The sequence below is a fragment of the Bombus huntii genome, chromosome 5 (assembly GCF_024542735.1).
Source record: "Bombus huntii isolate Logan2020A chromosome 5, iyBomHunt1.1, whole genome shotgun sequence".
In the NCBI taxonomy this organism is placed as follows: Eukaryota; Metazoa; Arthropoda; class Insecta; order Hymenoptera; family Apidae; genus Bombus; species Bombus huntii.
This window is the reverse complement of record NC_066242.1, coordinates 13,168,317-13,183,526: the sequence shown is the minus strand read 5'-3', so window position 1 is coordinate 13,183,526 and position 15,210 is coordinate 13,168,317. Positions and strand designations below refer to the sequence as shown.

The following is a 15,210-nucleotide window of genomic DNA, read 5'->3' as shown; positions in this document are numbered from 1 at the left end:
TGGCCAGCTTAAAGGCAGTTAGCGACGTCGCTCTTTGCCAAGTATTCTCTCCTGGTTCCGGTTCTTTTTCTCAAGGAAAAATCCTGTCCAGGACGACGGGCTTAATTCGATTTCTCACGATGCCCTAGAGACGGCGCCGGCGGAGAAAAAGAGTGGCGCACCGTCGAAAATTTAATGGCCGGTGAAAGAACGTTAAAACTCGTCACTGTCATCGGGGATTCGCGGAAAATGCGTTACTTAAGAAACCAAAGGCTTTACCGAGAAATCTGCAGTTAAAATTCGTCTTCCCTTTGAACCTTAAAACCTAAAACTCATAAATTCTTTTCAAGAAGAAGGAAAAGAAGAAGAAGAAGAAGAGAAAAAGAGACTCATTGCGTCCAAGATAGAACGACGACCTACGATTCGCTTTAGAAATCTTAGGACACGACGTTTAACGAAACGACGACTTACCTCAGAATCTCGTAGTTTCTAGCCGGAAATTTCACCTCAGAATCTCGGGATACTGTGCAGCTCGACCGTGAATTCCTGTGGTTAACCAGTCCACGCGTTTAACTGCGCGTTAAATCGTCAAAAAAGGAACCAACGCTTCCGTGATTGCGTTTTACATCTGCTACCAAGAAGAGGTGAAATACGTTGGACGAGAACTAAATCAATTTTTCAAGGACGTTTCTCTCCTCGTGAAATCCAAAGGGAAGGATTACGTATAAAAATGAAACAGAGATTCTGATTCAAGATTCCAAGTTCACAGACCAACAATCAATAAAATTTCCTATTTTTTCGCGGGAAGGAGAAGCAGGAGCGAGCACGCGCGAATCCAATTACAGAGCTTACAAAGCCCACGCGCGCGTAACTAAATTTCAATGCATGGGGTTACGCGTGAAGGGTTCAGTGGCCTCCGGTTTCCCTGGGAACCTCTTTTCTTGCCTCCGGATGCGGAGTATTTCGTCGACGGTTTAAACTGCAGAAACGAGTAGCGGGCGTTAACGGTAATCCCCGAGATCGAGCGAAAGATTATCTCGCCGGGGAAGACGGCAACGACTCGGAAAATCGTAAGGAATCGTCGCGTCCTTGTTCGCAGCCCCGAATAATCTCCATTTGTCGCCGTAGTCATGCGCCCACGCTATTCCCGACCATGCGCCCGTTTCCCAAAGGCACGGCAGGATGCAAACGATGCGCCTGTAGAAATGTAAACAATAAAGAGAAACAGCGAAAACGGGATCAGAGGCGGTGCCACGCGATACCAAACGAAGAAACACGTGAAACTCGCAGCTTCGCCAGTCTGTCGTTCTTGTACGAAGTAATTAAGCGATTAGAAGAGAAACAATTAAATTTCTGGATGAGATATGCTAGTTAAACCTTAATGAATAACGAGAGGGTGCTCGTTATTCTAATGCTTTAATTCTAATGCTTTAGGAAGAAATTGAAAAGCAATAAACTCGAGAGGAATGGCTGACTGAGTTTGAAACTTTCTATAGTAGAACCAACAAGAATATGTTTTAGATAGATCTTCGTGATGAAAGACCAGTGAAAAAAGAATCAGTACCTGTCAGTCTTGCAGTCTGCAGGCTCCGTTTTCCTTTTTTCAAAAGTTTTAAAACCGTTTCAAAGCTGTACAAAATTGCAAGTTAATTTAACAAAAGGCATGACTAACCGGGAAGCTGTTAAATTATGTCATCAAAGAGAAACGTAGAATAATTAAATTAAGGAAATATACAAGCGTGTGGAAGGCAAATGGAATTGTTCGAACAACAAGGAAATAAATTCCGTTTCTAAGAATCTAGTTCCGTAAAAGGCCGACCTGAAAAAGGCTAATGTAAAGCTTAATACAAATAGAACTATTTAGAACTCTCGTTCTAAAAAATAAAAGCAAAGAAATTCTGGTAAAACATTCACGAGACTTTCGACCTTCGCTCAAGAAAGAAAAAGGGAAAGAGAACAAATATTTCAAAAATTCAGACTTAATCATCGGTAACTTGTACCAAAACCATCAGTACCCCATGAAACTTGCCCTCCATTTTCTCCATCCATCTTTTTCGATTACTTATCGCCTGTCAGTCGAGCTTCATTACCTGGCGAAATAAATTCAAGTCAAAGGGTCTTTCTATCGCTGCGATTCGACATAAATCATGGTGACCGGTTGGTGGCCAGCCAGGTCGGTTCCTGCTAGGTCGCGCAATAAATTATTTAATTTAACATTAGGTAGGAATAAGGCACTCTCGGAGAGAGGCAAGAGAAGAGGGACTCGAGGTTGAAGTACGCGGGTTCGAGGGAGACAGCCTTAACAGGGTCGGACGTATGGCACCTCCCTTGGCGTGTACCGTATTAAATTTATGCCACTCGTATAGCTTCCCCGCCTGCATAGAGGCGAGAAAGAGAAGGTCAGAGACGCTAAAAGAGGCTGCACACGCGCTCGTGTAAATGAGAGATACGAATAAAGGGCGGGGGAGGGGGCTCCTTCAACCCCTGCCAGAGACGTGTTCCTTAATTCGTTCAATTTCGTGGCTGCTGCAAGAGTAATCGCACCAGATTGGATGGCATTACCGGATCATAAAGGCTCCACGGCGGGACAATTATGATAAGAAAGTAGGCCACCATTGCTGATGGCAGCGACGCACGAAGATACGTTCGAGGCAGGAATTCACCGGTCATTCGACCTCGCCGATTCGATTCACAGAGGTCGACCGTTATGCCAGCTTTAGATACACGCTTTAATTACGGGTACATTGTATCTTCGAAAGGTTAGGTAAGGTAGGAAGGAAACGGAAGAAAAGCTTTGCTCTGAAATTCTGGCTCGTGGTTCTCCGCTCTTTACTCCACTCTTTGCTTCGTTTCGAGGATTGGCTGCTTTTTAAATATCGCGATTTTGCGCGATAGAAACCCGATGTGTTACGACACGGACATTCTCGTTATTCCGTTTGCTTCTAATTTCCGCGAATAGAAGTCGAAGCAACGGCATCGCAGCCTCTGTCGGTGAAAATAGCGCGGACAGCAAGAAGAAGGAAGTACGCGATTCAAATATGTTCGCTAACTTACGTTTTGCGTGAAACGGAAAACGAATCGAATACCTTGAGAAGCTCGAAACGTTCAGGATATGAAAAGCGTTCCGTATTTCCATGTTTCTTCTCTTAATACGGTTCTGCCTTCAAATTTTCTTCCTCGAGCACATTTCAATAATAAATTACATACTTCTTCCCCGTCATATTTTTTGCTCTAAGCTACTATTTCTAGTAGCTTGCCAAAAGTATTTCCCTACGGAAGCGTGTTCAATCTTATACAACGCACGGCTTCAGAGGTGAGAAATTATTTAAGCAACAGCTCGTAGTTGAAAACTTGATTTCCCGTCAAGCAATGAAACGCCAGTTGATCTTAATTTCTTTAAACGGTAGCGTACGATATTGCGATGGACTAGTCGATGGACCAACGGATGTTTCGCGAAACAAAGTACGTACTATCGAATAATAGGCATTGCGGTCAAGAGCGGAAACGCGTGGTACCTTTAGGTTGGAGACAAGTGCCCGATGTAATTTCAACCACGACTCGTTGCCACGGCTTCCTATTTAATTCTCCGACTCCTTTCACCACGGCGGAATTAAAATATTCGTGGAAACGTGGGTGAAAATGGAAACGGCAACTCGTGCAATTGGTAGTGCGTTCGCACAAGCGTGCGCAATACAACGAGGAAATTTAATTTCATTACGAGCCTGTCTGGACTTTTTCTGGTCGATTAAAGTATCGATCGTGGACGTACCCTTGATCTCTCTGACATTTTATATCAATTGGGAATTAACCGCGTCCCCGAACCGCTATACTTTCGTACCTCGTTAATTACGTTCGTCAGACGTAATCATCTCCTCGTAGTTTTTCTTTTTTAATTCATTTCGCTGTGATAGCAAGACAAATGCCATTCATAAATATGCGAGGAAAAATCATAACCATAACACAAGCAGGATTTACATGTTTAATTACGCAGACGAAGCTGAAAATTAGCATACGTTTTTTTAAAACTTAAATGGCTTAAAATCGAAAGGACTTTTTCCACGAAGGGCATTAAAGAAGGGCGAAAGCGCGAGGCTCTTCATGGCGTTGCTTTCGGCCTCGTTCACGAACAAAACAGGCAGATGTATTTCATTTTTAACCGTATATCCCTTTCAACGCGGTCGCTCGATTTAATTAGCATAAGTCTGGCGGGCTGTGGGCGACGGCGAGCTCGAAAGGCACTGCTCTACCCTCGGGGAAAATTACCACGATTGCCGTGAAAATGCGCACCCCAGAAAACTCCACGTCCTTTCTCTCCCTTCTACGTATCTTGCACCATTCTGTGACCATTTAAAGACGTGGCCATGACGTACGCCGTGCTACGGGGATGGAAAAGAGATACGAATCGCTTTCACGCAGGATTTTTCGTTTCAAAATGCAAAACATAATGTGGTAACTTATATGAGTCTTAGAGTAAGGACAAGTAATGATGTTTTATTTAGAGTTTAGTTTAGTTTAATAAGCGATACTCAATAACAAAGAGACCGATTACAATATCGTCGTACGTCTTATTATCATCTCCTCCACCTACATTCTCTGACTTCTCGATTCATACTGTTCGACTTCTCAACTCACACACTGCGTCCTCTCAACTAACATTCTGGCCGTTCTAGCATCCCTTTGTCTTTTCCTATGCCCACCACGCACGTGTTCCGCGGACGCTCGTTGCCAGGGTCACGTAGGTCTTATCTACAAAACTATACAATTGAAAAGACCGACGACACAATGATGGACCCGACGGCGCCTCGCCTCTCGCGGCATTGTTCATGGTTAACTTGATGTTTCCTAGGCCCTTTTCCCCGATACTACAATAATATTTCCACTTAAGTGTCTATTAGATCTTAAAACATCGTCACTTTTTCTGGACACTGGTTTATTTAATTTTTATTCGATATCACCGGTGATTTGTCGACGTCAACGGCGCTATGCAATTGTAAATCTTCCCGTTCCATATTTCACGCAGTCGTAAATTGGCTCCCATCCAAATTTCAAACTCCATCGATTCCTTTATTCGTGCCGACCTTTTGAATTTCACCCACGACCGGGTGAATTTCAACGTGATATATCACGATATATGTAATTTCCAGGTTCACCCATACGTCTTCTATGGTGTTCCTTAACATTTCTCCCATCTATAATTTCTTTCATCGCGCGAATACATTTTTGCAACCGTAAGACAAATCCACTATCCACCAACTGTCTCCCTTACGTCATTCCGCGATCGTCTTCGGAGGATTTCCTTTTACTATGCCGGAAGCCATCACTATCGCTAACCTTATCAACCTCTTGCCGTTCTTTTGCAACTGTAACAATATCGCAACAACGAGAGTGGTATTATCTCGACGAGCACGCCGCTCCGCTCCCACGCACGCACAGTGATCACAGTGTTGATAAGCGCGCCATCATCGTCCTTATCTGAACGCCATAATCCTGGTCGTGTCACTGCCCAGGCTGCGGCATAGAGTGTTACATTACATCCGCAGCCGAGCTTGTTGCTTTCGCAGTTCATTGTCCGGTTAAATCTACCGTTAACCGTGCGGCCTTCTCAATGGCCTTCAGACCGCGCGAACCCGCGCCGAATACTCGCGCGAGCCACCCTCCCTGAAAGGGAATCGCCTACTAGCCGGAACGAAGAGAAGGGATTTTATAATGCGCCGGTTAATTAATGGCTCGAGTATGCTCGAGGATGAACGAGCTACTCCAGACCTTCTCGAGAAACTCTTCGCGGTCTTACCTCGTGCAAACGTGGTTGGAACTCGAAGATTTTTGCTTTCGCGCGATTTGATTAGTCGAACAGAATATTATACGTGGAAATATTACCTGCAAGAAGACGGTGCACGCTCAAAGGACGCGGGAATTTGGAACGACGACTAGCCGGATAGGTAGAAATCCGCATATATTTTTCAATTCGATATTTTTCTTCTTCGATGATTTACGGTGTTTCGTTTCGGATGACGATTGACGTAAAATAAGATATACGAGCGACTAAAGTCGATCGCGAAAATAACTTTTAAACAACTCGTGAGCCTTTTCCCCTAACGTGTGCGCACGTTATTGCAAAGTTTTTTTTGTTAAATCTGGTTATGACGCACGTATACGATATATATGTATGTGTACGTATACGTGTACAGTTCCATACTGAATAAAAAACAGTCGAGAGTTTCAACACATGGGTAAACTTCGTGCGTCATCAAAGCTTTTCTCAATGAGTTCGGTTTCTGTTTCTGTTAGCTGTTACTTCCACGTTTATAAACCACCTTCCATCGTGCCTCTCATTACTACGTATAAAAAGAAACGCACACACTCTTAGGATTATTTTATTATATTATATATCTATGTAGATGAATATATTTTTAATAGCGACTGAATAAGAATCTGAATTAGCGATTCGAAGTAACTGTAACTTGTGCTTTTGCAATCTACCTGGATAAGTTTAATTAAATGTTATATAAATAATTTACACGCTTTGCTAGATTTCCGAAGCACGGGGATTTATTTAACTTCATAATGAAATTTATGTGTAAATAACGAAGACTTGTATACGTGGTATTTAACTGGGTTGATATACGGTCGTTTTTAACGCGAACAGTAAACGTTTAATGTTAACATTGTTACTCCATCCTCCATCCTCGAAATAATTAATAACGCTGGTGGGTTAACGAAAATTTGTAAATTGATTGTAATATCTCATTCGACGTGCTAATATTACCTTTACCTTCCTATTTCTTCGTTAACGCATTCTCTTCTGTACTAAACCCTAAAACCGACAGATTCGTTCTAAACGAAAAGTAACCAAAATCTTCCACAAACACGCGAGAACAGAAAGCTTAAAGGTACACGTACTATATCTCGTACGACGTGCTAATATTACCTTTACTTTGCTATTCCTTCGTTAACAATGCCTTCTTTTTCCAAACCGTCGGATCGACAGTTTCATTCTGAATGAAAAATAGTGGAGAATTTCCACAGACGCACGAGAACGGAAAGCTGGAAGATACGGTTGAAATAAGGTATCGTTAAATCGAAGGCCAAGAGTCGCGACGTTGAAACACGGCTGCCTGACAAGGGAACGAAGGGTGGGAATGCGAAACTCGATTGACGACGACGACGAGGAGGAGCGTATCCAATTCGTTTCGCTTCGCGCCAGCCAGTTTTCTTGGGCGCCGGTGCGCGAGATATTTAATAAAAAAGTTGACATTTCCTGCGGGGCCTTTTGCTGCCTTTTTCTTCTTGTCTTATTTCGCCGAGAACGCAAAGCGACGGAAGGGAATCCGTCCCATCGACGTTGTACAGCGTGTCGCTCGGTTTCGTTGACGTTTCCCCATCCAAAGCATTTCCACTAAGCAACCCTCCCGTGCATCATTTTCGTATAAGCAACGTTTCATCCCCGTCGTTTCCATTCCATTCTCTCTGTGCGGCGTGCTCATTTAACCCTGATGGCCAACCATCTGTTACTCCGTTTCATCTTCTCCCGTCGAGCACGTGAAAGATCATGAAAACATGAGCTTTGTGATCGATCGTGTTTTGCGCCAAGAAGAAAGTTATCTGCTGGTTCGTGGTTATGGGCCAGAATGTTTCCCCTAATTCATGCCACCTCGGTATTTTAGAGGGCTGTTTTTCCAAGTTCATTCGATAAATGGATGCCTGTTATCTCGTTCTCGACGAGCATCCACGTATTACTTCTACAAACTTCTGGGAATTACTTCGGAACCGATCGCACACGGCTAGCGTTTCTCTCGCATCAAGAGACTCATTCCCAACTCGTCGAACTCCGAGTGAAAAGTCTATTTGACAAGCATCGAACTGCGCGGTAACATATAACCCTCTGCTTTTTTCCTCCCCATAGGCGGTGGCTCCTACAAAAGCGTTCGAATTCTCTTCAAACGATCGTGCACGAACTCGTTTCGCGGCACCAAACGTTTTTCCCTCTTTTCCATACATTCATCTGCATTTCATTTCTGTTCCCAAAAATTCCAACCCCAGGGCTATCGACGAAGCAAAAATCAATCCCTAAAAGAGACGTCGATACTCTCGCGGTTCCTCGACGAGGAGAAACTTCAGACGAAACGACATCATCCATCGTTCGCACCTTTGAAACTCTCTGTCACTCTGTTTTTCCACCTAGAGCAGTCGAACGAGGTAAAAGCGTAAGTTCATGCTCCGAAATTTGTTTCAAGCCTGTTTAAAGAAAAAAAAAGAAGGAAATGCGTTTCATCCTGTATGCCAGGATGTTTGTTGGAGGGACACTAAAGTTGGAAAACGTCTCTATATCTCGACGTGTCAGCGAACTAGCGAAATGTAGGTCGTCCCGCGGAAGCCACTCTCCGGAGGATTCCGGAAAAACAATCGGCCGGATCTTCCCCCAAGTTTGTGTCGGGCCGGTGATTCCATCGGCGCCACTTCGCAACCACCGATTTTTCCCTTCCGATTGAGAAAATTGAAATGGCTCGCTTTCAGCGGTGAATCGGTCGCGCGTGATCCATGGGATGTGTTCATGAATATTCTCTCTGTTGGCGATCAACGTGTAGATTGCAACGAAGGATGAGGTAGATGTTTTGGTTTCCCAAAAGAGGTAAAAGAAATATGATAATAAATCATTGTATTCGATGTGTAACGTAAAAGACAGATAAAAATAAATTGCTTCTTTAATGAAATTTTCTATCGTAATTATCAAAAATACTCTCGTAAATATCGCACGATCGTAAGATCGTAAAGAAAAAAAAATACCGCAAGAGGAAAAAGTTTCGCGATATAGATAAACAACGGTCCATTATTTTTCATATCTACGAGAAATGCGCGACGCGAAGGGTGGCACCCTTCGAAAACGCTGAATAGGAAAAAAGTTGAGCAGACGAGGATCAGGGATAAGAAAAAGGTCAAAGTAATGGAACAACGCGGAAGTCGGAGAATCAGCGCCATTCCCTTTCGAGCTTCGCCGCTAACAATTCACAAACATTCTACCAAAATCCACTTACCCTATCGCAATTCCTTCTCCGTGAATATAACGAAGATACAGTGTTGACAAAGGATTGGAGGGGAACATGAGAAAACAGCTGAAAACGGCGATATAGTACGTAGTAGAGAACAGTTTCAGATTGTTCCCGGGATAATGGTGGCCACCCTACGCTTGGACTTACAGTCGAACACGCAGTTAGCATGCTAAGCAGAATTACATCGTGTTAGTCTAGTTTATATCTCGTAATATTCCCAGGAGTGCATTGTCAGGGCCGCGGACCGTTCGGCGGAAAGGGCGCGTCGATGAAAACGCGGTTCTGCCGGCTGCATACAAAATCCGATTGTTCCGACGGTATGACGCAGTGGCCGAATAGTTTGGTGCTCAGCGCCGAACCGGAGTATTCCGCGCAGAATTGCTAGCGCTATTTAGAATCAGAGAAACAGCAGAATTCGTAGCAAAGATCGTTAACCTAACAGAGGGTTTCAACGTTGATGCGACCGACGTTATCGGTAACCGTGTCTCTAGACTTAGATAGCAGTAACATCTCTGTCGATCCGCAATTACCTAAATATTAGAATCGCGGTGTAACTCCGATCGGTAACTTCGATTTAGTCAGGCAATCGATCGCATGAACTGGGTTTTTAGGTCGAGTTCCTAGTCAACTATCATGTTGGGAAAAAATCGAGGGTGTATACCAACAAGTTATACGCGAGAATATTTCACGACTAATTTAGCTTTAGGTATGGTAGAACTTAGATTGCAACGATGTTACTCCAGCCAAAGGGCTCCAGGCTACATCAACTTCCACAAGTTGCCTAGACTGGCAACCGATTCTTGAACACGGGTAATTCTCTTGACATCGGCTGTGCTTAGAATATCTCGTGTTTATGGCAGAACCTGTTACGTAAGCTCTGCTGACAAGTTTCTAAAGCTGGAGAACCTCTTTACTCTATAGTCTACAGACGAGAACAAAATATGAAGAAATAACAGGAAATCTGAAGGAATGAGAATCTCGAAGCTATTTCGAAATTTCCTATAGCACGGCAAAGGGAGCTGGTTTCATTGTTTGAAAAGGGGATACACGTGAAGTACGGCGGATGTAGATTGCTGAGCGATTACCGTGGCGACGAAGCCATTTCTACGAAACGCCAATTGGGAGATGTATAGAATTCAATTCGGAAGTAATAAAAAGTTTCCTGCTCCTCTTGTCCCCTCCTCTATCCGGCCCAACTTTCCGTAAATAGGAGACAAAATAATGCTAAGAATTCTAAAGTTATCGCTGCTTTCGGTGAGATCATGCATCGCGAAGGATAAGCTAAAGGGAAAATCTATTACTAGAAAAATTTCACACTTGCATTTACATTGAATTAATTCGGAAAAAGATTTTCACGATGTAAACACGGTGAAACATTATCACGATGACTTATCGAACAAACGTAATCTGTTTCTCAACGCGTTTTCCAAGAAAGAAAGACCACGCGATCCTAAAGCGACGACATTGCATTTAGAAATTGAGTTCGCCTTGGAAACCTGCAGCTCGATCGTATCTCTTCCATTTTCTGCTTTCTTACGTCCAAGCCCCATGAAATACTTTTTAGAGATACGTTGCCATTTGTATCAAGGAACACGATCTCTGCGGAAGCTCGCGAGACTATGAAGCGCAACGGATAGGAAATCCTCCTCTACTTTGAGAAATCGTCGTTCCAATAGGACAAATCCTTTGTATTTGAACACCCATCGATGCCATGACAAACTACTTTTCATTTTCTATTAGCTAACACAAGCTTTTTAATTTTCATTTATCGAATAAGAGTGGTTATTTATCTTTATAATTAAAGAAAGCTATCAAGACAAAGATATTCGTCGAAGAAGCGTCTGAAAAATAAAGCGATTAAGGAGGAGGGTCGTCGTCGTTACGATTGATAACATTCCCGTTCAGCAACTCCCGTTGAAACAGTCGAACACGCGGCTTTATGAATATGTAAAGTACGTTAGAGGCGTTGCCGGCACACGAAACTGTTTGCACATCGTATCAAATATTGACAGTGCTCTGGTAAATTTATTCACCGGCTGAAATAATGTATCGCGCCCGCCCGATAAAATCGAATGTCCCGCGCGCGCCTTAACGCCGCCTGACACGCGGTGGAACACGGAATGCGTCATCCGAGGATCGGTCAAACTACCGGATGAAAAATTTCGATCGAGCAAATTTGCACACCGATTAAATCCATCCTTGTAACGTTGGTCCTTACGCGCTCTGGACAATATTTCTCGACGTCAGTTTTCATCCTTCGTGAAGAAAACAGGCGACTGGCGTTGATCGAGGATCTAAAATCGACTCGCGACAGTTTCCTATATATGTAACATTAAGAAAAGTGGCAGAGGATATAAACTGAAAATAAATTTCTATTTGTCGTTTGACTCGGGTTAAATCGCTACGCCAAGAAAACTTGTTTTGGAAAAGGGGAAAATATCTGCTCCGTAAAGTTGCACAACGTGAAGTAACGGGTACAAAAAACGGCTTAATAAAGCGCCAGATAAAATTGGGCCGAGAACGTATCGCCGGATAAGCAACGCGGTTCGCTGTGCGAAATATTTCAGAAGCACAGGTCCGAGACGGTGTTACGCGACGGAACACGGAGGAATAAAGGAAAACGACAGACGATTTTAAGAAGATAAGATAGGAGAAAGGAGATCAAAGAAAAGAGCTCGAGTAACGGGCGAAACAATCAGAAGAGAACCATTGTAAAGAAGAGGAAAGAGAAAGAGAGAAATGGAAAGGATAGAAGCTTAGTGGAACTTTAGAAGAAACCAAGTATTGAGAAACGGGCAATTACAAATATAAAAGTCGGAGTTATTACGAGGGATTGTATTTCATTGAGAATTTTCATTTAGATGAAATTAACCTTCCATGTTTTCCTATCGTCGTCTCTGCCACCCCTTTTGACTTTTTGCCATTGTGTGCGATTTCTTACTGTTACTGCATTTAGCGATCGTTTCATCGTATCCGACAATAGGATTTTATTACGATTTGATCGTATTTTCGCATGATTCATCGCTTGACATTGTTCCACCTCTTCATTAAAGAGTCTTTGTTTAATGAGCAGAAGCATTATCGAACCTGTTTGAACCAATTCTCGGCTATTCTATCGTAATCGTTTACCCATTGTTAGTGAAAGACAAAACGTTTCACGAGAGTGACAGGAAGAAAGGAATTTATGCGAATCGACTTTCCTCCCTCTGAAACTTTGTTTGACCGAGTGAAGAGGAGAAAGGAGGGAAAGGCAGAAGTGAATATCGCGTGCTGGCGCCGTTTAGTGGGAGATTTTCTCTTTTTCATTAAAAGTTACAAGAGGACTAATCGAATTGCCAGTGTTACGGTTTTCCCTCTTTACGAGGTCACAATTCGATTAATAAAAAGGAGAAACCCTAAGGAAAAGAGTCGAATTAAGTATTTAATAAGCTCTGTCTCTCGTAATTTCATTGGCGCGAAGTCTTCGACACAAGAGACATCATCCACTTTCCAAATTCTTCTTCGTGTCGGATTCATTTTGTGGATTCCAGCTCCTATTGGATTCCATTTCCCTTCGCGGCAGCCAATTTCTCGATGAAAAACGGCACGAAGGGAAATCGAACCGCGCCGTTTGAACACTATAGCTCACACAGGGACGTGTGTGGTAATGCGTGATTTGTTGAATTATGACCGAGGTTGTTGTTCGCCACAGCGATCATGCTCACGTGTGTTCCAGTCCTGTATTAGCATACTAAATCCGATTGACGTACTCAGCTCGCGTTCGTGAACCCTCGATTTAATTACCTCGAATGCGATACGTCGTGCGTCGTCACACAGACAATGTTTCTAGCCACTTGTATACTAAGAATTCTATCCTTAACTATGTGAACGTTGCATATTGCGAATTAATGCCTTCTCTCGCACACGCAGAAACTTATCTGCCCGAAATTTTGTTATCGTTCGGTTCATTTTGTACTCGTTAGCGAAGAAACGAGCAGACGTCGATGATTATGAGGTCGTTTCCATTTCAACGTAGCAACACAGTCAATAATGTTACACGGAATTTAGCTACTTACATTACCATCGTTCGCTTTAACGAGAGTTCACCGTGCACGCCGGTGGTACCTTAATATTTTCTACGGGTCGGTCATTACACGAAAACGACCGGGATAATGCTGTCGTTTTTGCCCGCGTGCAAAGATACCGGTAACAAGGCGTTCGATTTTGCTCCGGGAACATTTTCATTTACCCTCCGATGAGTTGCAATCTCCGGTACTCGTGGAATTTTCTACTTCATATCGTTGATATGCTCGTAATTAACCACCTGTACGTGAACTTTCGATAACCTGTTATCGAGATAGACGACCTATTCGACGGTAGAGAGACGTTCGGTTAGATTCTGTAGACAAACTTGCCGATAATCCTTTACGGTGGCGTCAAAAGTTTATAGAACGGCACCTTTGAAAAATGGATCTTTAAGGATGCGCGACGTGAACTATCAAGTGTCAGCAGTGCCGATCGATCAGAGAATAATTTTATTGATTACAGCTGGCGCGAGGGACGGAGGAGGAAGAAGATACCCGGTGATCGTGTTCGTGCACGGCGAGAGCTATGAATGGAGCAGCGGCAACCCCTACGATGGCAGCGTGCTGGCGAGCTACGGGGGTGTCGTCGTCGTCACCATAAATTACAGACTCGGTATTTTAGGTGAGTAATTACGCTCCTCTATTATTGGAAAGAAAAATTTTAATTTACCATTTGCTATCATTATTACTCTTCCCTCTTTATCATAAGTATATAATTTGTCGACGTTCGTCTTGCGAACTTACCGGGAGATCTAATGTTAGAAAACAGAATTAATTCCTCCGCTATTAATCAACCAAAATTAAGTAATCACACACACACACACACACCAATTCTGAAATTTTACCAGATATTGACCAGAAACCACCCTCGTCATAGCGAGAACGAGCGTAGGCGAAGAAAATTCCGATAGTCAACGTCTCCACCATGGAAGGGTCGGTCGAATTAATCTCGATCCCTTGACGAACGTCAGCGAGTTAAACTTTGTCACCCAATTTCTGGAGATTCAGCAACTCTGGCCGGCATACCTATTACAGAGGCGAGCCAATCGTTACCGCTTCGAACGCTCCCTTAATTACGTGCGTGCAGAAGTTGGCAACGGTAAGGTCGCACGAACGTGGATTACAAGACCCGTCTCGTCGATGAGACGGCCGGTGGCCATTAGCATGCGGACTGTGCATCTCAGTCGAATGAGCCAATGAAACTAGTTACTCCTTTTTCGGACTTTGTCTATTGTTTCAATTTGTTTCAATGCGTGAGCGAGTCGCGTTAAAATTTGTTAAACCTTGTTAAATAATCAGGCAAACAAAATCGCCGCGTGAAGTACGTAGGAAACTTAAGCATATTCGAAAAACTACGTGTACGAGATAATTTAATTTTCAGATTAAAATTTCTTCTTGGACTAATTCGGAGTTGACAAAAGATTCGATCGCTTGTTTGAGAAATCAAAAAGGAACGTAAACTCAAATTCACATTCCTCGATCATTGAATTCGCAACGATTCGATGTATCTGCCGTAGAGGAACCTTTTAGAAAGAAAGACTAAGGAAAATGAAAAAAGGGAAGAAAATAAAATCAAAGAGCACGGTATTTGCTGGCGCGGCCAGGTAGAGAGGATCGAAAGTCAGAGCGGGTTGCCAGGCAACAGTAGCGACCAAATCTAATAGGAAACTCATTATGGCCGTGTCTTCCGTTTCACCAAACTAAATTCTTGACTCTGCCTCCGTTTCCGTGACAGTGGCGGCCACCATCCTCGTCCCTGCGCCGCCAATATAATACTCGCTTCCTCGCGTTATGATAATATATTCCAGTTACGTCAGCACGATTCTTCGACGTCTCTGACAAAGAGCTAGAAGGAGAGAGAGAGAGAGAGAGAGAGTCGGACGACGCTGCCGGCCGGAGGCACGTATTCCTACGAGCGAACCAGCAGACGTGGCTCGCGGAGATTAATCGAGATTTCAGTGCGCAGCCAATTGTCGAAGCGAGTTAACTTCCTGTAATTAAGAGTCGAGCTATAGCCAACGGGATATGACACGAATGGAACGTCTGTGAACTTTTTTCGAGAATTCGAACCGCTTCTTTCCTTAAGAAGAGAGTCTCTTTGTGGGATTTACGAGGACTAT

At 43.4% G+C, this 15,210-nt stretch overlaps 1 protein-coding gene across 1 annotated transcript in view; it reads left to right on the top strand.

The window, feature by feature from the left end:
- Positions 1–15,210, top strand: part of LOC126865622 (neuroligin-4, X-linked) — a 225,157-nt gene that overhangs the window by 170,860 nt on the left and 39,087 nt on the right. Inside the window, exon 2 of the mRNA XM_050618368.1 lies at positions 13,554–13,712. Coding sequence (XP_050474325.1) covers positions 13,554–13,712 — 159 coding nt within the window. The remainder of the gene's footprint in view (positions 1–13,553; positions 13,713–15,210) is intronic.